This window comes from Ambystoma mexicanum, chromosome 2q (genome assembly GCF_040938575.1).
Source record: "Ambystoma mexicanum isolate Mex_15411 chromosome 2q, UKY_AmexF1_1, whole genome shotgun sequence".
NCBI classification, from domain to species: Eukaryota; Metazoa; Chordata; class Amphibia; order Caudata; family Ambystomatidae; genus Ambystoma; species Ambystoma mexicanum.
In genome coordinates, this window is record NC_090924.1 from 1,146,808,707 (window position 1) to 1,146,832,568 (window position 23,862).

The 23,862-nt window shown below is 48.0% G+C and overlaps 1 protein-coding gene and 1 pseudogene across 3 annotated transcripts in view; both read left to right on the top strand.

The window, feature by feature from the left end:
* Positions 1–23,862, top strand: part of COL28A1 (collagen type XXVIII alpha 1 chain) — a 1,696,952-nt gene that overhangs the window by 424,540 nt on the left and 1,248,550 nt on the right. For all 3 annotated transcript variants that reach the window (XM_069648530.1, XM_069648529.1, XM_069648528.1), the window contains exon 12: positions 21,382–21,450. In XM_069648530.1, the coding sequence (XP_069504631.1) occupies positions 21,382–21,450 (69 nt within the window). The remainder of the gene's footprint in view (positions 1–21,381; positions 21,451–23,862) is intronic.
* On the top strand, positions 21,474–22,681 carry LOC138570342 (zeta-crystallin pseudogene; annotated as a pseudogene).

Consider the following 23,862-nt stretch of genomic DNA (forward strand, 5'->3'; position numbering starts at 1 on the left):
AATAAAAAAAATGGCCATTGATGGGCCCAGGGGGGTTGGGGAGGCCACCCAGGAGGTCCGAGGACAGGGTGCACACCAGAACCCACCTGTGTGGATCCTGGGAAAAAAAACACCTCCATGGGCTCATGGCGCACACGGCTACCCTATTGTGGGAGTATCACTGCTGTCACTATTATCACCCTGTGCAGCTGCATCCGGAGGTGGTTGCACTATGGGAGGCAGCCCACGCAAGGCCCTAGTCTGCTCCTCCATGGCTGCAAGCATGCGGGTGTGGTAGGTCTGGTTCTGGAGGATGAGTGTGCGGAGGTCCCCATGCAACAACTCACGGGATGCCCGGACCTCCGCCCTCGTTGTCTGCATCTCAGCTGAGAGCGTACGGGTGAGACGCTCCAGCTGCTGTTCTGTCCTTTGGTGTGTTGAAGCCTCAAGCTCAACAAGAGTCGTCCTGAGGTGAAGGAGCTCCTGCCTCAGGGCTTCCCTGTGGCCCTGGGACTCAATGGAGATGGCCTCCTGCAGAGTCGCCAGTGCCGCCCGCCTGTCCCTGTTGGACCCCAACATGTCCTCCCTGTGTGACTGGCAGATGGAGTCGGTTCCCTGCTGTAGTAAATGGATTGCTCCCATGCGGTATTGCCAGGTGGCGTACGGCCACCACGTAGGCGGGCACCACACCTGTCTGGGGCAAGGCGAACTGCGCCTTGCTGTGCCGGCACTGCCTGAGGCTGCAGGACTGCATTCCCCCTCTGATCTGCTGGCCCAGGAACAGGATCAGATGTCGGGGAGTGTGACCCTGCATCCGTAACCACCAAAGGCGTAGCTGCCAACACTGACATCCCCATTGAGGGTTCTGACCCTGGTGCAGGTGGGTGGGACAGAACAGAATCCCTCCCTGGAACACTCACCTGCGACGGCACGTAGGTCTCATCCGAATCAACACCTGAGAACAGCTCGGGGGAGGTGCAGCCAGAGACACCCCTTGAGAGCACGACCTGCAGCAGTTGTGGGTTCTCACCCACCACCACACCACGTCCCTCACTGGTGGTTGGTCGGCCCTCGGACCCCTCCTGGGTCTGCACCATCTCCACAACCCCAGCAGTATCAGGTGGGTCTTCCCCTGCAAAGACATAAAAACAAAGAAATGGAAACAGGCATTAGCACCATGGCACACAATGAGGGCTGAGAAGCAAGAGAACCAGTACTTGATTGACACATGTCCCACATGACTAAAACCCTCCGATGCATGCACCCTCACTGCATATGAAGGGCAGGCAAATGGCACACACTGATGACACCAAGATGGAAGATGAACACATTTTCTGCATGCTGCCTGGCAGTGGCATCACATATTGGCCTGTGATTGCCAGGTGAAACGCACATGCCATCACACAGATGGCATGTACCATTGCTATTGAGTGAAGATGGAGAGGAGGGCAGCACCTATTCATTCAGTCCAGTTCCCGCATGTAATAGCTTTTCTAATTCAAACAGGTCAGATTTTTCACCTGGAGCTGCCAGTCCGAAATGGTCCAATTGCACAGGGACATGTGTGAACAAATGATATCCAGGTAACAAAGTCACTCCACTTTACCATAGCCATGTCAGACATGTGACTAGAGGACTGCGACATGCCTAGTAAAAGTGGTGGAATGCAAACAATCTGACTGAATGAACAGTGAAAAATAAGCAACAATGTTGTGGCAAGGTGACACTTCAAGGGCAACTGGCGTGCAGTTGGGCTAGATGTCTACTGTTGGCAGAAGGGATACTGCTATGGCCAAATGCAGCTGCGCAGGATGTATTGCATGAAGCACATGGCTGACCCATACGACTCAGGCGCACACACTCTCACCTGGCACACAAACAGAAGCCCTCACACACCATGCACATGGATGACACACACATGCATGTGCACTCACCGGACAATGCCTCGTAATCAGGCAGATCTCCCACGCCTTGGATCTGTTCCTCCGTGACGTAGGTCCCAGCAACTCACTCATGTGGAGTGAGTTCCATGTCTACTACTGGAGACCCACCTCCAGTCACTAGAGTTGCGGCATGACTTGAGGCCAGCTTACTCTTTGCCCTGCGCTTTAGGTCATTCCAGCGCTTATAGCAATCATTGGCTGTGCGCCTCACGATTCCAAGGGCACTTACGATGTCCGCAACGGTCTGCCAGTGTGCCTGGCGTTGTGCAGTTGTGGTCTTGGATCCTGCAACAATGACCATCTCGTTGTCATGTGCGGACACATACTCGACAAGTGCATTCAGTTTGTCATCCGTGAAGCTGGGCTTCCTCGACGGGCCGGACTGTGTAGCCGTGTCTGGGGCATCAGCCTGTGCCGGACGAGCACTCTTCCTCTTCCGCTTTGAAGGTGGTGGTGATCCTGAGTGTCCTGCGCCGCTCTGGACACTAGGGGCAGGAGCCCTGGTGGACTCTGTATCAGGAGTGTGGGATTGCACACTCAGCATGGGAGTTGGTGCAGGCATTGGCTCAAGTGTGATGGTGTCAGGGGGAATGTCAGCAGGATGGACTAGGACCGACACTGTCCTGGCTGGGTGTGTGAGGGCTGGGGTGGATGGAGCCGCAGCTGCCCCTGCAGCCTCTCCGCCCTGCCTACTTGGGGCAGCAGATGACCTTGCTGCCCCAGATGCACGTGGCATGGTGACATCAACGTGCACCAGCGCATGTGTCATAGGCCTGCTGACCTGGAAGTCAGCCATGGAGTCAGCCAGGTCTGGTGCCACAATGGGCTGGTCCAACAAGGGCTGAGCATGGATGGTGTCAGCCACATCAGCCTCAACGGGAGGGGGGGGATTATGGGTGCCCTTGACTGGTCCTCCACATATGGGGGAACAGGCTCACCCTGCAAGTAACGACCACGTCCCCTACCGGATCCACCACGGCCACCACTTGTGGCTCTTCCACCTTTGCCACCCTTACGGAATCCTCGCCTCCCAGCCATGGCACTGATGTAAATGTGCGTATGGGAGTGGCTGTAAACTATTGTCCTGGGCAATTGGGGGTCAAAGGTGTTGGGTACCAGATGGTAATTGTACCCTAGTGCTCTTGCAAGGCTGAATGTAACCCCTGGGGAAAGATGACGGGTCACGCTACGCACAGGAGCCCCAAAAAAGGGAGATGACGTGCACGCAACCCCTCCTAGACCACGTGTGCAGAAAGAAAAAGCTGCACTACGCTGTGGCACCCAGTAACACAAGAATGAACATATGCGTGTCACACGCAGCCTAGAATGACCTCTGAAGGGGTAGGCTACACACGGGGCAAGCACAGATGTTAGATATGTGCGTGACTCACCGTCTGCCAGGTAAAAGAGCGTGAAAAAGGAGCGCGTTTGGTTGGCAACACCCCCGCCAAAAGAAGATTTGTACGCTGTCTGAGGAGACAGGACAACAGTAGAAGGGAACACTGTTTGAGGGAACAGGCCAAGGTAAACCAGTAAAAGAGAAAAAAGAGAAAAAGCTGTCAGAGGTAACAGGGAATACGAACTTGAAACGCCGTGAAGTAAATCGCGTGTGAAACGACAAGAAGTACAGAATTCACCCACTCGCTCTCCACGAAAAGCACGTACAAGGAAATGGTGTTCTACACGTACCTTTTGTACAGGCCCACACGTCCAGCGTCACTTACGCGGCGTGTACGCGCTAGGGCCATTTCCACCAATTACACGCTTTGTCACTTCTGCGTGTAGGGCCATTTCCACCAATTACACGCTTTGTCACTTCTGCGTGTAGGGCCATTTCCACCAATTACACGCTTTGTCACTGCCGCGTGTACTCGCTAGGCCCATTCCCACAAATTACACGCGATGACACTCTGACGTGCTGTCCAATTACACGCGATGACACTCTGACGTGCAGTCTTTCCACATGTGCTCTGTCATCACGTGCTGTGTGGGAAACACCCGTGCGGGTCACGTCACAGACGCGCTTACGCGCTGAGGGCCTTTGGTCCAATAGAATCGCGTATGCGTGCTGACGCGCTTACGCGCTAAGGGCCTTTCCTCGAATTTCACGCTGACGTGCAGACTTTTCACGTGCCAAATCACTCCGTATCAAGCTGGCCACGCATGTGCACACGGAAGACCACGCTCCTGCCCAGAAGGCCGAACTACTGCCCCCCAGAGCCCCGAGCACGCTCCCACCTGCCATCTGCTGCTGCCTGACTGCCTGCTGCCCACGTGCACTGCCATTTGCTGCCTGCACATCAGCCAGGGGTGCTGTTGCTGTGACCACCCCTGCTGGAACCGAAGACTCCCGACTGGGATTCCATCGCCCCACAGCCCAGCCCCAGGACCCAGTTGCCCACCCACTCCTGCCTCTGGGGTTGTCATGTCGGGGCAAACACCATCTGTGCCCACTGACAACCCCCGGCCAGAGAGGCAGAGGGGCACCAGCTTCAGTGCCACCGAAGTTGGTGTCCTGGTGGAGCAAGTCCTGGGGCAGTATGATGCCCTCTTCGGAAGTTCCCGCACCGACAAGGAAGGACGGACTCGGATCTGGACTGACATCGTGACTGCCATCAACGCGGAGGGGGTGGCAGTCCGCGACTTACAACATGTCAGGAAGCGCTGGGAGGACTTCAGGTCCAGGACCCTGAACAAGGCCCTGCGCCTCTTGAAGGCAGCGGATGCCAAGGGGCGCCGGGGCCACTTGTCGGAAGAGCAGATGAGGGTCCTGGAACGCATATCCCCAGCGCTCCACGTCCAGGTCCTGGAGAAGCAGAACCGTCTGGAGTCGAGCGGTGAGTGTACATGCATCCTGATTGTGAGCAGTGCATGTGGTGATTATTCGGTAGTGTGCAGGTTGCACATCTGTTTGTATGGGGTCGAGTATGGGTGGGGGTGTACAGGGCCGTGGGGCTGACACATGCGAGGGCTGTAATGTGTGAGACATGGATGGTGCTTGTGTGTGTAGGCTTGCATGCCAAATGCAGTTGTGTGTGCACACATGTTTGGATGAATGTGTATGTAAGTAGACATGTCCGTGATGTCACGCATGTATGTTGTTTTCGGCTGCATGTATGAGCACTGTGTACATGTGCATGTGTGTGTATTTGACAAGGATGCAACAGTGATGCAACATGGATGCATGTGACAGCGGTATGTGGAAGCCTGATTGGCAGATGTGACATGGATGCCCGTCTGAACAGTGCGACACTTGGCAGAGGTGTACACATGCATGCAAGTGTGGTGGTGTGTGTACATGTGTGGTGCACTTCCTGTGTTGCATGTGATGTCTGGCTCACCTTTGGCTGCTCATGCTGTTGTATGTGTATGGATGGTGGTGGCAGTTGCGATATGGCTGTGGTATGGCTCATGTGTGCGAGTTGCAATGACATGTGTGTTGGGGATTGTGATGACATGTCTGAGGTTTGCCAATGCCACTCATGTGCAACTGTCATGTGTGTATGTGTCCATTGTACAGTGCCCTGATGCCTGTGTTTTGTTTCTCCCTGTCTGCAGCGTCAACTGATGAAGAGGGCGGAGAAGGTGCTGTGGAGCACAGCGGCGGGGATCCCACCGCCAGCCGGAGACACAAGGCCCGGCTCCTCTCCCGTGTTGTCATCTCGTCGGGGAGTGAGGAGTCTGGTGCCGCGTCCCAGGCCGCAGCTGCCGGGGGGAGGTCCAAGAGGCGGAGGTTGGAGTTGGACTCCTCGGCAGCAGAAGGGGCAGCTGGGACCCCACAGGGCCCAACAGGGGAAGATGGCACAGAGTCATCCAGGTTGGTGGGGGGTTTGGTGGAGGAGGAGGCCGTGCAAGCACCAGAGACGGGGTCTGGAGGTGGGGATCCCACTGGTGCTAGTGGTGCAGTACAGGACCAGGGACAGGAGGCAGCACAGGCCGCTGCAGAGGTGCCTGTGTGCAATCCTGTCCCCGATCCGGTCCCTGCATCATCTTGCACCAGCAGGGATGCCTACGTCCAGACCCGTTTTCAGGCAGGGGATGAGCTGACGTCAACTGGCCTTCCTCTGCCTGTGGACGTGGCTATCCAGGTCCGGGTTGAGCCTGTCCTGGCTGGTGTGGCGTTGCGTCAACGGGCCATGCGAGGTGACCTGCAGCCTTTTCATGGAGAGACTGCACGTCATCTCGAATGGCTCGTTGACCACGTCAGCCTGCTGGGACAGGTCACCCAGACCAGATTCCTCCGTCTGATGGGGCTTGCTCCGACCCCCTCCTCAACTGGACCCCCTACGCGCCAGTCGTCCTCTGTGCCATCTTCCCACCCATCAGTCACCTGGGTGCCCTGTGGAGCTGGCTCTGACGGTGCGGCCAGGCTGGTGGAGGAGGCATCCCTGCCACAGTCGGGAGTCGGAGGTCCAGCAGGGGTGGCCACATCAACAACTGCACCCCAGCAGGCGGAGGATGTGCAGGCAGCAGGAGGCAGTGCACGGGCAGAGGCAGAGCAGCAGCAGCAACATGGTGGGAGCCATAAAGGCTCGGGGCCTTCGACATCGGAGGGGCAGGCATCGGCCGGAGGGCAGGAGGACCCAGGACAGAGAGTGTCTTCCGTGTGGCAGCGGTTGGGCCACGCCATAGGTGCGGAGCGGCGGCGGGCGGAAGAGGCGCGGCTCACAATGGTCAGGGCGGAGAACTCCATGCGGAGGGCCCTGAGGCGGGCCGAGTGCCTCGAGGCAATCCGCAGGGGGTTGGAGGAGGACACAGCGTCGTCCCTGCGGACCCTCGGGGCCATGGAACTGGACTGCCTCCGGGACATCGAACAGGAGTTCGATGATGCCCTGGCCCGGAACACCACAGACTGAGCCGCTGGACTTGCCCGCCGCCTTTGTATATCGTTCTTTAGTTTTAGGTTTCCTTTGTTTGTTCTTATGATTTGGAGTCGACGGACACTGCTCCACTTTTTGTATATAGTTGCATTTTAGTTAGGTTTTTTTGTAGGTTTCCTTTGTTCAGTTGGGCTCATGGACCCTTGGAAGTTTTTTACATAGTTCTTAATTGGATAGATATTTTTTTACATTTGACTTTGGACGACATTTTTTTGGATTCGGATTTGCTGTTTTTTTTTTTTTATACGGACATGCAGCTTATTTTTTCTCATTCCCATTGTAGTTTGTTTCATTTCTTTAGCATTCTTTCTTTTTTTCAATACAATTTTGTTTTCATACTTCACTGTGTGGTATCATCTCATTGATTTCATGCATGTCATGTTGGGTGTTTTCCCATTCAATTGCAGCCATTGTGTGTGACGGACATGGGTTCATTAGCTTCATGAACATTGGGGGTGTAACATGTAATTTCCATTTCCATGTGGGTGAATGGGTTACTTGGTAGGGCTTTTTGGCTGTGGAGGCTGACCATAACGCACATGATTGGGGATTGTGAGGACCTGGTGGAGGGTGCCCCTGGATGCTGGGGGGTGGGGGTGCAGGGGGACATGAGTGGGGGCCTGGTGGTGCTGCCCCTGCACTGCTGGGGGGTGGGGTGGTGGGAGACATGAGTGGGGGCCTGGTGGAGGGTGCCCCTGGTGGCTGAGGGGTGGGGGTGGTGGTCGACATGAGTGGGGGCCTGGTGGAGGGTGCCCCTGGTGGCTGGGGGTGGTGGGAGACATGGGTGGGGGCCTGTTGGAGGGTGCCCCTGCACTGCTGGGGGGTGGGGGTGGTGGGAGACATGAGTGGGGGCCTGGTGGGGGCTGCCCATGGTGGCTGGGGGGTGGGAGTGGTGGGAGACATGGGTGGGGGCCTGGTGGAGGGTGCCCCTGGATGCTGGGGGGTGGGGGTGCAGGGGGACATGAGTGGGGGCCTGGTGGAGGGTGCCCCTGGTGGCTGGGGGAAGGGTGTGGTGGGAGACATGGGTGGGGGCCTGGTGGAGGGTGCCCCTGCACTGCTGGGGGGTGGGGGTGGTGGGAGACATGAGTGGGGGCCTGGTGGGGGCTGCCCATGGTGGCTGGGGGGTGGGGGTGGTGGGAGACATGAGTGGGGGCCTGGTGGGGGCTGGCCATGGTGGCTGGGGGGTGGGGGTGGTGGGAGACATGGGTGGGGGCCTGGTGGAGGGTGCCCCTGGTGGCTGGGGGGTGGGGGTGGTGGTAGACATGAGTGGGGGCCTAGTGGAGGGTGCCCCTGCACTGCTGGGGGGTGGGGGTGGTGGGAGACATGAGTGGGGCGTGGGGGAGGCTGCCCCTGCACCGCCGGGGGGTGGGGGTGGTGGGAGACATGAGTGGGGGCCTGGTGGAGGGTGCCCCTGGATGCTGGGGGGTGGGGGTGCAGGGGGACATGAGTGGGGGCCTGGTGGAGGGTGCCCCTGGTGGCTGGGGGGTGGGGGTGGTGGGCGACATGGGTGGGGGCCTGGTGGAGGGTGCCCCTGCACTGCTGGGGGGTGGGGGTGGTGGGAGACATGAGTGGGGGCCTGGTGGAGGGGGCCCCTGGTGGCTGGGGGGTGGGGGTGGTGGGAGACATGGGTGGGGGCCTGGTGGAGGGTGCCCCTGCACTGCTGGGGGATGGGGGTGGTGGGAGACATGAGTGGGGGCCTGGTGGGCTGCCCATGGTGGCTGGGGGGTGGGGGTGGTGGGAGACATGAGTGGGGGCCTGGTGGAGGGTGCCCTGCACTGGTGGGGGGTGGGGGTGGTGGGATACATGGGTGGGGGCCTGGTGGAGGGTGCCCCTGGATGCTGGGGGGTTGGGGTGCAGGGGGACATGAGTGGGGGCCTGGTGGAGGGTGCCCCTGGTGGCTGGGGGGTGGGGGTGCAGGGGGACATGAGTGGGGGCCTGGTGGAGGGTGCCCCTGGTGGCTGGGGGGTGGGGGTGGTGGGAGACATGAGTGGGGGCCTGGTGGAGGGTGCCCCTGCACTGCTGGGGGGTGGGGGTGGTGGGAGACATGAGTGGGGGCCTGGTGGGGGCTGGCCATGGTGGCTGGGGGGTGGGGGTGGTGGGAGACATGGGTGGGGGCCTGGTGGAGGCTGCCCCTGCACTGCTGGGGGGTGGGGGTGGTGGGAGACATGGGTGGGGGCCTGGTGGAGGGTGCCCCTGGTGGCTGGGGGGTGGGGTGGTGGGAGACATGAGTGGGGGCCTGGTGGAGGGTGCCCCTGCACTGCTGGGGGGTGGGGGTGGTGGGAGACACGAGTGGGGGCCTGGTGGAGGGTGCCCCTGGTGGCTGGGGGGTGGGGGTGGTGGGAGACATGAGTGGGGGCCTGGTGGAGGGTTCCCCTGGGGGGTGGGGTGGTGGTAGACATGAGTGGGGGCCTGGTGGAGGGTGCCCCTGCACTGCTGGGGGGTGGGGGTGGTGGGAGACATGAGTGGGGGCCTGGTGGAGGCTGCCCCTGCACTGCTGGGGGGTGGGGGTGATAGGGGGCCTTGAGTGGGGGCCTGGTGGGGGCTGGCCATGGTGGCTGGGGGGTGGGGGTGGTGGGAGACATGCATTGTTGATCAGTAGTGCAAGGTGACATGTGGGTTGGCTGGGGGGCATGCCCATGGTGGATGGGCTGCCTGCGGGACATGAGCAGGGGTGCAGGGTAGTCCCCCGTGGTGTGGGCTGCCTGCAGGGGCCGTGGAGGTTGTGGAGCGTACACCTGGGAGGACCCACACGGCCAATTCACGTGTAGTACTCCCCAGAACCCCTGAAATACACATACCCTCCTGAAATCGCGTGTGGAACTTCCCGCGCACCCCTGAAATACACGTACCCTGCTGAAATCGCGTGTGGAACTTCCCGCGCACTCCTGAAATACACGTACCCTGCTGAAATCGCGTGTGGAACTTCCCGCGCACCCCTGAAATACACGTACCCTGCTCGCACTGGGCCAATCGCGTGTGGAACTTCCCGCGCATCCCTGAAATACACGTACCCTGCTGAAATCGCGTGTGGAACTTCCCGCGCACCCCTGGAATACACATACCCTGCTGAAATCGTGTGTGGAACTTCCCGCTCACCCCTGAAATACACGTACCCTGCTGAAATCGCGTGTGGAACTTCCCGCGCACCCATGGAATACACGTACCCTGCTCGCACTGGGCCAATCGCGTGTGGAACTTCCCGCACACCCCTGAAATACACGTACCCTGCCGAAATCGCGTGTGAGACTTCCCGCGCACCCCGGTATACACGCACACGTATTTTTTGTCAGCGGGTGTCCGTGTTTGTGGGTACCCCTTTGCACGTCATTTGTCCTGGAGGGCCACAGTATAGGACATTCATCATGGCTGTATACAGGTGCTATTTGTTGGCGCACCTTTTGGCGCACATTTCTTCCAGGCGCAGAGACGCTACCGCCTGCTTTCTTGTGGCGGTCGTGTTTGTGCCTGTGCGCTGGTTTGAGCGTGCGCTTTTTTGCCCTATTCTATTCCATGAATACGTGTTGTAGGCGAGCGTGTGGGCGTTCCGCGCACTTGTACCCTGTACTTCCCCCGCGACTCCCACGTTTTGGCAAGTTGTTCCCCATTCCGAGTGTTACGCCCCGTGTTCCGCCTACTTTTGTTGCGTGCGCCGCGCTATGTGCGATTTTCGCTGTGGCCTGTGCGATTTTCGCTGTGACCTGGCGCACGCAGTTAGATGACCTGTGCGCCGACGTGCGCCGCGCACTTTTTTATCGCACATCCGATGGTTTTCTCACGCACGGCCTTCCATGAATCGATGTGCGCTGCTTTTCGTGCAATTTTCGCACTTGCACTGCGATTTTCGCTATTCCACTGCGATTCGTACGTTTTTGCCCACTTGCGCCGCGCTAATTATTCCATGAATCGGCCTGTATGTGTCTATGCTTGCCTAGACAAGCCCTCAAAAATATGTATTCAACCTTTTGAAATATGTTTAGTCCTGAGGAGAAAGGCAGGATCCACAGTGTTACAACCAATGTTTTCTATTTTTTAAGGACTCAACGTAGAAATATATAGGTATATTTTCTTTTTTTAGCAGATATCACCAGGCACCTGAAAAAAATCAAAATAATGCCAGTGGCATTGCACGAGCCTCATATAACCCCGTTGAAACATTCTTTTTTATATATTTTTCAAAAGGTTTATTAAAATGTTAACATGATAGGTACAGTTTTGTGTGGGTGCAAAAAAAGATTCCATTTCCTTTTTAGGGGCCCACCTGGTTCCGACAGGCCATTAGAGGATAAAGAAAAAGGGACATAGACCTGGTGCGATCTAACATCCCCTGACAGATGTCATATATTATTAAAAAGTAGTGATGCACGTTTTCAAGAACCTGCCTTTAAACACACATTGCTATGGGATTACAGACAGGTCTTAAAGGGTTCATTAGTACTTCTGTAGGATATTTAGGATCCTGTGAAGAGAGCACGTGCCTGAAGGCCTGTAGGCAATTTCCTTTTTTTAAAGGAGAAGTTCTCTAAAAAATGGTATTACTTAAAATTATTGACTATAAACACATTTTATAAACATCTTTTTTTTAAAGTTTCAATGTAAAGTGAGCTACACGTGCTCTAAAGTCCTGCTTTTTAAAACTGTCCAGGCATCCATTTTGTAGACATTGTACATTGTTTATTTCATTCAGTGCCCCAGTGGCAATAATCAAACACACGCTCCCTTAAGGAACCTTGTGCTGGTTACTGCTGTTAAGGCAGTGAATTCAAACACAGAACTGCATGGAACTGCACAGTCCTATGGAATGCTACCCTGGTAAAGAAAACAAGCCCTTTCAACAGAATGAAAGTAATTCTGCTGAATAGGGCTTGTTTGCTTTATTAGTACAGAATTCATAGGACTGTCAATCCAATGAACGTTTGTACAAGGCAGACACATCCTGTTTATACAGTTAAACAGGATGTGATTGCCTTCATCTTGGAAAGGGAATTGTGTGGTCCAGTGGTGAAGGATAACCCTTTCAGCCATGTGTCCTGGGGTTGAGTCCCAGCCTGTGCACTTCTCTTTTTTAGCTGTCTATCTGTTTTTATTTACATTCACATTTTGCCATAAATTAAAACAGACAATTGAGTCATAAATGAACAAAACAAACAAAAACATAAACAAAAAATAGGATCACACAGAATACAAGACCATTCTACCATTACCACTCAAGATTATATTACAATCTCAATAAAGTGTGACCAGACCTGATGTTATTAAACTTGGTCAAACTAGACGCCATAAAACACAAGAAAAGATTGTTTTTGACGTTTGTTGATTTAAAACAAGCTTTCGATAGCATTAATCGTCAGTTCTTGTGGAAAAAACTAAAGACCTGGGGCTGTCCTAACCATCTATTGTCTCCGCTGATGGCACTATATGCAAATACCAGTATTCGGGTGCGTCTAAATGCGGAAGGAGAATTATCGGAAGAAATAAAAACCACAAAAGGAGTGAAACAGGGCTGCCCTTTAGCGGCCTTGTTGTTTAAACTTTTCATATCAGATCTCCCAGCAGCCCTTGCACAAACAAGGTCATTCCCTCCAAAAGTCAACAGGAATCATTCAAGCCACGTAATCTATGCAGACAATGTGTTTCTTTTAGATAGCACTGAAATAGGACTCCATAGGTTGCTGTCAGCATTGCAAGAATATTTAACGGCTAACCAGTTGGCCATAAACGTGAAGAAGTCGCAAGTTGTCGCTTTGGGTCCGAAATCCAAAACTAAGAAAGTTATTTTCAGGTGGAAAGTGTATAATGAGCCATTGCCCAAAACAGATGCAATTCGCTACTTGGGAGTCTCATTTAATATCTCAATAAGAGAGTGGAGTTGGACTAATGAAGTCTTATCCCGAATGAGGATCTTCACTCTGCAAGGTACAAAACTGCATGTAAAATATGGGAAATTCTCCCTACAGCCATTAATAACCTTTTACCGGCAAAAAGTGACTCCTGTAGTATGCTTTGGCAGCGAAGCAGGGTGGAATATCGACGCCATGCACTGTGGAAATCTATAACAGTCCTTCGAAAAATGAGAATAACACCTGTAACAAAACCTTACCTGATGAGAATAACACCTGTAACAAAACCTTACCTGATCTTGAACAACAATATCTTGATTTAATATCTGTGAGAATGTGAATGACAAAAAAGTTTGTTTTCTTTTACTAAACTAAGGTAAATAAATTTTTTTTTAAAAAAAAATTAATTAAAATTATTGACTATAAACAAATGTATAAACATCTTTTTATTTGTAAAGTTTAAATGTAAAGTGAGCTACACGTGCTCTAAAGTCCTGCTTTTTAAAACTGTCCAGGCATCCATTTTGTAGACATTGTACATTGTTTATTTCATTCATTGCCCCAGTGGCAATAATCAAACACACGCTCCCTCAAGGAACCTTGTGCTGGTTACTGCTGTTAAGGCGGTGAATTCAAACACAGAACTGCATAGAATTGCACAGTCCTATGGAATGCTATCCTAGTAAAGAAAACAAGCCCTTTCAAGAGAATGAAAGTCATTCTGCTGAAAAGGGCTTGTTTGCTTTATTAGTACAGAATTCATAGGACTGTGCAATCCAACGAACGTTTGTACAAGGAAGACACATCCTGTTTATACAGTTAAACAGGATGTGATTGCCTTCATCTTGGAAAGGGAATTGTGTGGTCCAGTGGTGAAGGATAACCCTTTCAGCCATGTGTCCTGGGGTTGAGTCCCAGCCTGTGCACTTCTCTCTTTTTTTAGCTGTCTTTCTGTTTTTATTTACATTCACATTTTGCCATAAGTTAAAACAGACAATTGAGTCATAAATGAACAAAACAAACAAAAACATAAACAAAAATTAGTATCACACAAAATACAAGACAGTTCTACCATTTCCACTCAAGATTATATTCCAATCTCAATAAAGTGTGACCAGACCTCCTATAACATTTTCATTTTATTTTGTGCACCCCACATAATATTTTCAAAAAGACGTACACTATGCAGCTCTTGTAACAATTATGTTTTGGTGGAAGGTTTAATCGACTTCCAGCTCCTCAGTATTATTTTTTGGCAACCATAGCAGCTCTGAAAAGTCAACATTTCTGAGGGTTTGTTAAGTCTTCTATCCGTGAATCTGAACCTAGAATTATTGTCCCAAAGGAAAAGTCTACATCTGTTCTTAAAACAGTGTTGATCATCGTAGCTATCTCTTTTCAAAATGTATTAATGCAGCAGCACTCCCATAACATGTGTTCCAGTGTGCCCCTCCTATGATTGCTGCCCCAACATGCATCTGAGTCCCTCAGACCCCTTTCTTTTAGTTTGGACTCCTGATAGGCTTATCAAGCAAGACAAAATCTGATCAGGACAAAAGAATGAAAGATCTTGAAGAAGGTATACAAATGGCAGGACAGGAAATATTGTATTTGCAAAAGAGAAGAGAAACTGAGAGAGGTTGTTGCAAAGAAATCTAAACTTAGTAAGTTATTACCTGGGAGAACAAAATATGCTTCATTTCGAATATGATGCGCTAACTATGAGGATGGGGCCGACTATTGTCTCACAGGCTCAGGATACTAGAAAATAAGAAGGCAATGTCCGCAATAAAGACAACGAATGGTAGGATTGAAGAGACAACTGCAGATGATGAGAATTTACAACAATTCACGGAGGAAATACATCTATTGAAACTTACAGAAGCTGAAAAGGAGAATCTGGAGAAAGAATCATCAATTCAAGAACATTTTAAGGCAGCAAATAGCCTAAACACCGGTAAACCCCCAAGGCCAGATATTTTTTCCAGTTGAATGTTTTAAGATCATGCCAGAATTAGTATATGAGGCTAACACATCAATCCAACACGGCCAACTTCCAGCTTCTTTTCATTCATCTTGAAAAAGGGAAAGGAGGAGGCTGAACCGGCTGAATACAGGTCAATAAGCTTGATTAAAGGATACAACTTTAAAGGTTGGCATGAGTAAGGATTGAGCTGATATGCAGAGGAGTAAATAATGAAATAAAAATATCAAAAATAAAATTTGGATGCAGGTATAAAATAGGCCAAAGTAAAATCGAGTGCTTTGCATTTGAACACTGAATGGTAAATGCGAACATTCAAGGAAGAGCAACCGAATTGACACACTGAAGAGGCCATTCTGCCAATCATGTTCCGGCCTTTGACTGCAGATGTAATTGCTCTTTATTGCACATCATTGTCTTCACAGAACAATTCATTTTGTTTCATTTTACTTTCATGTTATATTTTAATCTTTGTAATGCGATTTTGTACATCATAGAGTGAATCCAAAGGAGCAAGAGAGCAGCAACTCTACCTTAACATAAGCATCACACGCCAAAGATTCTCCTCTTTTTATTATGTTAACAAATATCACATGCTTTCGTTTTGTCTATGCAATAGAATGATAAACCATGCAGTTTCATAAATATAAGGCTTAGCTGTAGCATTTTGAATGGCTGCCTAAAGGGCACACACTAGATGCGATTAGCTCTACCAGAGTAAAGTGTTGAAGATCTACGGACAGATTCACAAAGGCATTGGACCTCATTACACGGTAGGCGGTAAGGGTTTACCGGTACTGGTATTTTACCGGTACCGGTAAATCCTTACTGCCTTACTACGAGGTCCCTTTGCGGGTTGGGGAATTTAACGCCTGCTTTTTGCAGGCGTTAAAAATCCAACCCGCAAAGGGACCAGGGTGCTAATTACGGTACCACAATTTGCGGTACCGTAATTAGCGCCTTCCCCATTCCCATAATTCCCCTTTCCTCCAAGGCGGTACCGGTAAATTACCGGCATGAACCATGGCGCTAAAAGCGCCATGGTTTACCGCCTACCGTGTAATGAGGCCCATTTACTTGTGTGTACTTTACATATACAATATCATTTTTCCAGGTGTTGGTCGACTGTACACCAGTATAACGTTTGTTAATCATGCCCATCCACTTAAAAAAGCCGTATTAAACAGTATGATAGCATGCAGCAAGACGTGAGAAGTCATTGGGCCTCATTGCGAGACAGTAGTGCAGCAAAAAGTGTCAGTAAAGTGGCAGTAATTGTATTAGTACCACTTTACCTTGATGTTATCACATTTCCCTGCTATGAGTTTTGGTAAGGAGAATGATTTACCTCTGGTGAAAAGCTGGTGAAAAGATACAGGTAAATCATTCATTTTACCACCAAAAACCGTCACATTTACTGTGCAGAATTATCACTTATGTAAATCTGAGAAAAATCCTCATGGAGCACTGAGGACGCAAACAATGGGCAATAACACTACGATTCCACCACTCATAATCCCATGTCAAGTCCACTGACCGAGGCGGTAATGGAAATTGATTTTGATGGTAAATCAGTGGATTTACTGCTCATTTACCATCAAACCTCTAATTAGATCCATTCTGACAGGGCAAAGACAATGCAAAGTGACCAGTATTACCCCTGCAAAATGTCAGATGGACATATATCCATGCCAGTTTGTTGTTCATTGATACCTGATAAACAATGACAAGGGAGTTTGAGTTGTCTATGATGTTACTCACTTCCCCAAGGTGAGTTGTTGATTAGTGGCAATCTACATTTTTGTGTCTATGACCATGTCAGTAACCCTTTCCTTCCCCCTGCACTGTTGCCATTGACCAGCATTAGAGAGGGTGAATAAAGGAGGCATCAGGGAGTCAGTGACATCATGAGCCCAAGGAAAATGCGTCTGTATCCAACTCTATACTGTCTACCTCTAGTGTCACCCATCTTCACCCCCCTCTCCACAGGAAAAGCAGAAAAGCAGAATAAATGCCTTATTTCCTTGCTGTGAAGTCACACCCGTGGAATATGACCTCTGGCTCATTGTCATAGTAGGTGGATCTAGCATTTACAAACATCTGTGTGCAGTAATGGTTCCCCTGGAACCCAAACACAAGAACATTATGTGTGTTTTAATAAAGATATGGCAGATTCCATATATGACTGTAGGTTCTCTGTCACTTTGCTGACCAGAGTTTTTTCTATGGAATTTTAACTGAATAAATTACATCGAAAAAACCCATCGAACTTTATTTTTATTTGAGGAGGTTCCCCTTCAAGCTCCCTTCCCTATTTTTGTAAACTTATCCCAACTCCCTCTTTACACCTTTTATCCTGTTACCCCATCTATATTCGGTGCAGATGGGCCTCTAAACACCCTAACGCATAGCAGGCCAACCACTTAGATGTAACCTTGCATGTATATTACGCTATATAAACAAATAAACTAAACTAAACTAAACTAAATTAAGAAGCGAGTGCACGTTTGTACGTAAAGCAAGTTTATTTTAATATATATTTATTTATTGTTGTTCTTTAGTTCAATTAACTTTTACAACATTAACACATTATCAATTACATCCATTCTTATTCATATACTCAATAAATTAAATTAATTCATTCTTATTACATACAATTATCTTAAAACACTTATTATTTCATTTCAATGTATCGACCATTAAAATTCCATAGTTATCATTTACATACATTCTTAAGAATGCACCCATTTATGTACTTTCAAAGGTTTCTTATCTGCCTGTACCTGAACTCTATTATTCAGGCCAACACTCATTCATAAGAAATGGCCTAATATCATCAAGGTTCCATAGCTTTTTCAGTTTAACTCTGTTTTGAACATAGATATAGCTGTTTGCCAAACATTATATAATGCTATAATCATGGCTTCGGAGCCAGTATTCAAACACAGATCTCAAAAATGTGTTGTGGCTACAGTATCATAGTCATGGAAATAACAACTATACCATCTCCTATACACTGTTTCCATATAAGCACATCCTGTCAATATTTGTCTAACGGTTTCCAGCTTATCTCCAAGTAAACATATATGACACATGCGTTGGTTCAAGGCCAATTTCCACTGTGTACATGGGTTGCCCGAACAGACAGTTGGTTAAGATGCATTAATAGGTGAAATCTTCGAACCTTGGGACAACGGCTTCTAATCAAATACATCTGAGGGGATAACTACTTATGCATAATGTTCTCTAAATATGCATAATTACGAAGGCCACTCAGATATATAAAGTTGCTCTCCCAATTTCTTGACTTAGCTTTATTCTTGAAGGCATGTTTGATAGCATTATAGTTCCCACAAGTAGAGCGCTCGATAGCCCAATTTAGTTCTTCGTAATACTTCAGACAGAGTGCTTCATATGATTTAACTGGCCTTTTACCCCATTGAAGGTTGAGCACATCTTTGCCGATGATTTTTAACATTTCACTAGTGGGATGATTCAATGTCTTCAATGGTAATAAAGCTCTTTGATATTGAATAGTCGCTTTAATTGCAGTCAAACCAAACTCTGTTCTTATATATTATATTGGGCATGTATTTGGAAGGCCAAGAGTGGTACGCCAAAAGAAGCCCTCTATCTTGTCTATCCATATCAGGTTGTCAAGTGTGAGGGCTTCAAGGCCATATAATACTACTGGTACAAACCACTGTTTATACAGCAATAAGATGCCTTTCAATGTTATCCAGCATATTCCAGGACACACTTTCTCACTAACAATGTCATTTGTTTAGTTCTCATGATTCTGCTTTCAATTAGAGGGAGATATCCCAGTTTACAATCCATCTCGACTCCTAAGTATTTATAGGAATTAACATAGTCAATAATCCCCCAACTGACTTTTATGGATGGTCTGTTAACCTTCTTAGAAGAGACAAACATTGTCTTGGTATTTTTCAAATTCACCCTCATATCGTATTCATTGCAAAATCTGCCCAGCTCTTCCAAGAGATTCTTCAGCCCAGCTATTGTGAGATCTACTATCACCAGATCATCAGCATATAATAATGATGTGATCTTGGTCGTGGCAAGTCTGGCTGGGCTGTGGGCATGTCTCTCCAAACAATGTATAAGCTCGGCAATATACACATTAAAAAGAAGAGCAGCCAGTAAACAGCCCTGCTTAATGCTCTTATTTATTTTTATAGTACATGACAGTTTCACATTATTGTCTAGACGTACCTGGGCTGTGTTGTTCATATGTAATTGGATTAGAATTTCCACAAGCCAATGAGGACATTGAAGAGCTCGTAATTTATCCCACAATTTATTACAATTAACTCTATTGAAAGCACAACTAAAATCAACAAAGGTTACGTAGATAGATGGATTCGAACATTGTGTAGGTTTAAACATTATCGCATCTAGGAGCCTGATATTATGGGTTGTGCTGGCTCCAGTGCGAAGTCCAGATTGGAACGGGTGAAGTATCTGGTTGGCCTCAGTCCAGGGTTGAAGGTGATTTAGGACTATTGCTGTGAATATTTTACTAGTGGTAGCCAAGAGTGACAGATAATTCTCTGGGCATTCACGAGAGCCTGCCTTATACACTGGTATCAGGATCGATTTTAACCAAGAAGCAGGAATGCGCTTCTCCAAACACACTCATTTATAGAGTGTCATAAGTGTAAGGGACCAAGTGGCAGGGTCAGACTTGACTACCATGGAAGCAAGGCGGTTCGGCCCCGGAGCTCTGGAGTTATTAAGTTTATTGATGATTTGAATTATTTCACTTCTCCCAAAGCTAAGGGGCCATGGGTCAGATGTACAAACAGCCAGATCTAAGATGTGTTTATCATAGAAATTTCCAGACAAATATTCTACCCATGTACACTTCCCGATAGTGTTAAGGGGAGTTTGGGAGCTATTTCCTCTGACTTTATTAAGGACCCTCCATATTGATCTCCCATCTTTCTTTTGTAAGGTTCCAATCAATAATTGCCACTTTGAGTTAAGTTTCTGTAGACAATGGCGCTTACACCATCCTCTATAGTTGGTATTCAACAGCTTTTTACGGTTGGTGTATTCATCCCATGAGATTCGGAGAGCTTTCAACGTCTTAATAGCTCGACGGTATATTCTCCTTTTCTCCAAGTTTATTTTACGATCAGCCGGGAAGGGCTAGATGGTGCTGTAGAGTCCAACTAACCCGGGTCTACCTGAACTACACAAGTTGACACATTATATAAATGTTTGCAACAGTTAAAACACGGCCATATATTTTTTTTTACAAACCACCCCAACAGATGATAGTCAAAACCTGTACAAAAGAAATCCAATCCTCTCGAATTCCCCCGTTCTCATTGGTCACATTTATCTTAACTACCATTTTCAGCTCATGTTTACAGCACACCCCGTTTTAGGATGTGTCCATGGTAGGTCGTGACACCATCACATAGTTACACATTTAAGTTCCAGCTGAACTGGAATGTTCTCACCCAAGACATGACTGCACATGGTTTGCAAGGACACTTCAAACAATGTGGGGAGGGGGAGAGTACATAAGTCTCGTTTGAACTGGTGATAACTATCTCACCTACCCAGACTTGCTGGCATCCTTGTTTCATTATAATCTAAACACTACCAATTCAAAGTGCATGGCCTCCGGACATAATCCTGAGAAAACTGTTGAAAGCTATGAACACTCTGCTAGTAGGTGTCTTTTCATCCCAGGTTTATTGCTCAGCCACAAACAGATGGCAGATGTATCGGAACAATGTATAACAGGCTCTCATGTACTTCAAAAGATTGTGTCATCTTTCCGTGATATTGCTAAGTCATTGAACCCCAACCTAGCTGTAACTGACCTTCTGATAATGTTGCGGTTACTCATTGCCTTTCCTTCGGCATCCAAACCATACAAAACCAGTTTTCCCAGTCCCATAGAGTTCGCTGTGCAGAGCCATGGTTGCAGTATCAGGCCAAACTATGAAAAACACAGAGCTTACAGATATTTTTATGCCGGTGCATGCATGAATTCAAATTACTGCATCCTCTTCACAGTGGTACCTTCATGACATGGCATTTATGAATCTCCTCACTGCCCAGCTTCTAGGCACTTCATGGCACAACATACCCAGATTGTATTTATATTTCATTTATCTTGCTGCACATGCGCAAACCTTAAATGTATCACTTAAACAAAAGCAACACTTAAAGAAACACATCTCATTCTCATTAGCTACGCTGGATACATATAAAATTGCAACATCGCACCAACTTGGCCCCTCCCCAGTCACCAATAGGGCATGCGCAACATGAACCCACCTTTTTTTTCATTGGGACCTTTCCTGACCACCCCAACGATTTCGATGAGCTTTTTCAATGGAATTTTTGGGTAAAAATTCCATCAAAAAGACTGTCCGCAAAAGGACGTCGTACTATCACTGTATGTCATCCTTCATTCATAATGTAACAGAAATGAGGTGTCGGTGCGACACAATGAGCTGTTGTTTTCTGTTTTCATCCACTTGGTAAGTTTGGCCATCTAGACCTTTGTCTTATTATTTAAAAGGAAGTTTCCTGCGAAGCAAATATACGACTTGGCATCTTGATTTGATTTTAATACATTTGCGTGTACATTGAAAGTGGCCATTTTCTTACATTATTCAGAAGCAACCATGCAGTAACCTTCAACTGTGAGGCTTAAAATTGATTGCTGTCTTGTTAGTAACAAACTGTTCCTTATTTGTGTTGAATTTTAGGGTGACCCAGGCCCTGTTGGTCCCTATGGCCCTGTGGGAGCCCCTGGCATTGGATTTCAGGGCGAGAAGGTAACTATGGGTGAATTATCATCATGTGCAAGTGCTGAGTTTGCTAGTAACATTGCTTAGCTTAAATACTTTTTTTCACTAAAAGTGTTGTAAAGAATAATTATTCTGGGGTATATTTTAATAATATAGATACAAGTACATCTGTATCATTGATCGCGTGATATGCATTTTTCCTTTTTTCCCTAAATGATCTACAGTGCACTATACTTTATTATATGGGACTATTATATGAGAATATTATTATATGATCCTATTGTATCTGAAATTACAACTATCAGATTTTTCTATTTGTGGGCATCTCTTATGGATAGGTTGTAATTGAACAATAACCTGCACACTACAGCGAAAAAAAACCACACTAAAACAAGATGCACTCCACATATGGGACTGTTCTACAACACTGGGAGATGCCTTCCACTGAGAATAAACAAAATATGAAAAGTGTGCATTCTATCTAATCTACTCGGTAGTATCTCAATCATGTTTAAGCTCTGTGCCATACCAGACATATACTGTCACATCCACAGACACCGTTTTCCCCCTGCCTGAAAAACTGGACTATAAGCAAGGAGCGTCGATTGCAGTTCCGTATTTTACTGCATATCGAGCCCTAGTCTACAAAGGCCATGCCAAAGCAGGTGAAAGCGTGCTGGTGCACGGTGCCAGTGGAGGGGTCTGAAATGAAGATGTTGAAGAGTGCAGAAGCCAGGGCACAACCCTTTTTTAAGCCTCTGTATGTCGGCATAGCTGTGTGTCAGATTGCCTGAGTGTATGGTTTAAAGGTTTTCGGCACAGCAGGAACTAAGGCGGGCAGAAAATGTTTTGGAAAGTGGAGTACATGAAGTATTTACTCACAGAGAGACGCATTGTCACTAAAATGAAGGAATCTACTGGTGATCAAGGAGTTAATATGATAATAGAAATGTTATCCTTAGCAATGACACGTGGGTGTAGAGTAATTATTGTGGGCTCCAGGAGCTCTACCAATATCAACCCCAGAGACACCATGGTGAAAGAATCCAGCATCATTGGCACTTCGCTATTTAGTTAAACCATGGGGGAGAGAGAAGAATGTGCTGCCGCCCTTTTTGCCGGAATGGAGTCAGGATGGTTAAAGCCAGTTGTTGGCCCAGAGTATCTATTGGAGAGAGCCTCCCAAGCTCATGAAGATAGTATAAACAGCACTGAGACCTTTGGGAAATGGTTTGGGTCATGTGAAATAGTAAAATAATACAACTGTAACACGTTTTCTTTTCAAACTAAGACGGGTTCATGGCCGTCGGTTAGAGTTAATATTGTTTGCACATCTCACAATAAAAACAACCTTACTTGGTACATTTGGATGCGCTGCTCACCGGAATCATTTTTTACTATATCATACTATGAAGGCATCATGAAACAGACACAGACATCAGGTTCAAGTTTTGGTCCACAACGTTTTATTAACTGAAAATGCAGGGTTCAATTAGGCCTAACTTGCCCTATACTAAGGTGGGATTTTGCTACCTAAAGAAAACTAAGGATAGTCTGTGTCAGGAAGTGCAAAGCAAAGCTCTGTCTGTCCAAAACCTATTCTTGCCCTCATGCCAAACTGTATACAATGTGTAGGGATGTCAGCAACAAATTAAACAGTGTTCAAAGTAATTTTCAGACCTTCTTCCAGCTCTTGGCTTGTAATCAGCTTCCCTTCCCCAAGTTCAAAAGGCAGAGGGGTTCCCTTCCCCAAAAGTTTGAATCTTCCAGCTTTTCAAAACAACACAATTCCCTGGGATACTTCCTAGCTCTTAGGATATTGGTACTTTTCACTGGTTCATATAGGCAGTTCAGTTTCTTAACTTCAAAAACAAGTAAAAGGTTGTATAACGTAACCTTTGGTATCGGTGCTTTGAGTGGCTTTTCCATACAGGGGTTTACTCGGTCTAGGTGCTGTTTTCGGACCACACGGTCCACCCGTTATAGGTCACGCAACTGATACCCCTTCTTGGCTGCTTTTCCATCAACTCTATGCCACTGCTACAACTTGTCAGTGATGCTTGATTCATTCACCTGTGTCACATGCTCCTGACACAGTATCATGGCTTGTTCGGCCAATCTACATTTGTCAAACTCTCTTGCATTCTCCTGGCTTTTGCCAATGCTTGTTTCCTCATGACATAAGGTTTCTTGAATTCTCTTAGCTGTTGCCAGTGCTTGTTTTCGTGTATAAAGCAGTTCTATTTATCATGCAGATTTCACAAACTTTCTTTCACTCTGATCAATGTTCAAGAATGCTCAAAACATCTATCCGCTCTGTTCGATCTTCAAGAGTACTTATGTTTGCTTTCACTTCATTCGGTATTCAAAAGTACTTACATTTGCTTTCATTTTGTTCAATGTTCAAAACTACTTACATTTGCTTTCATTCAATTTGGT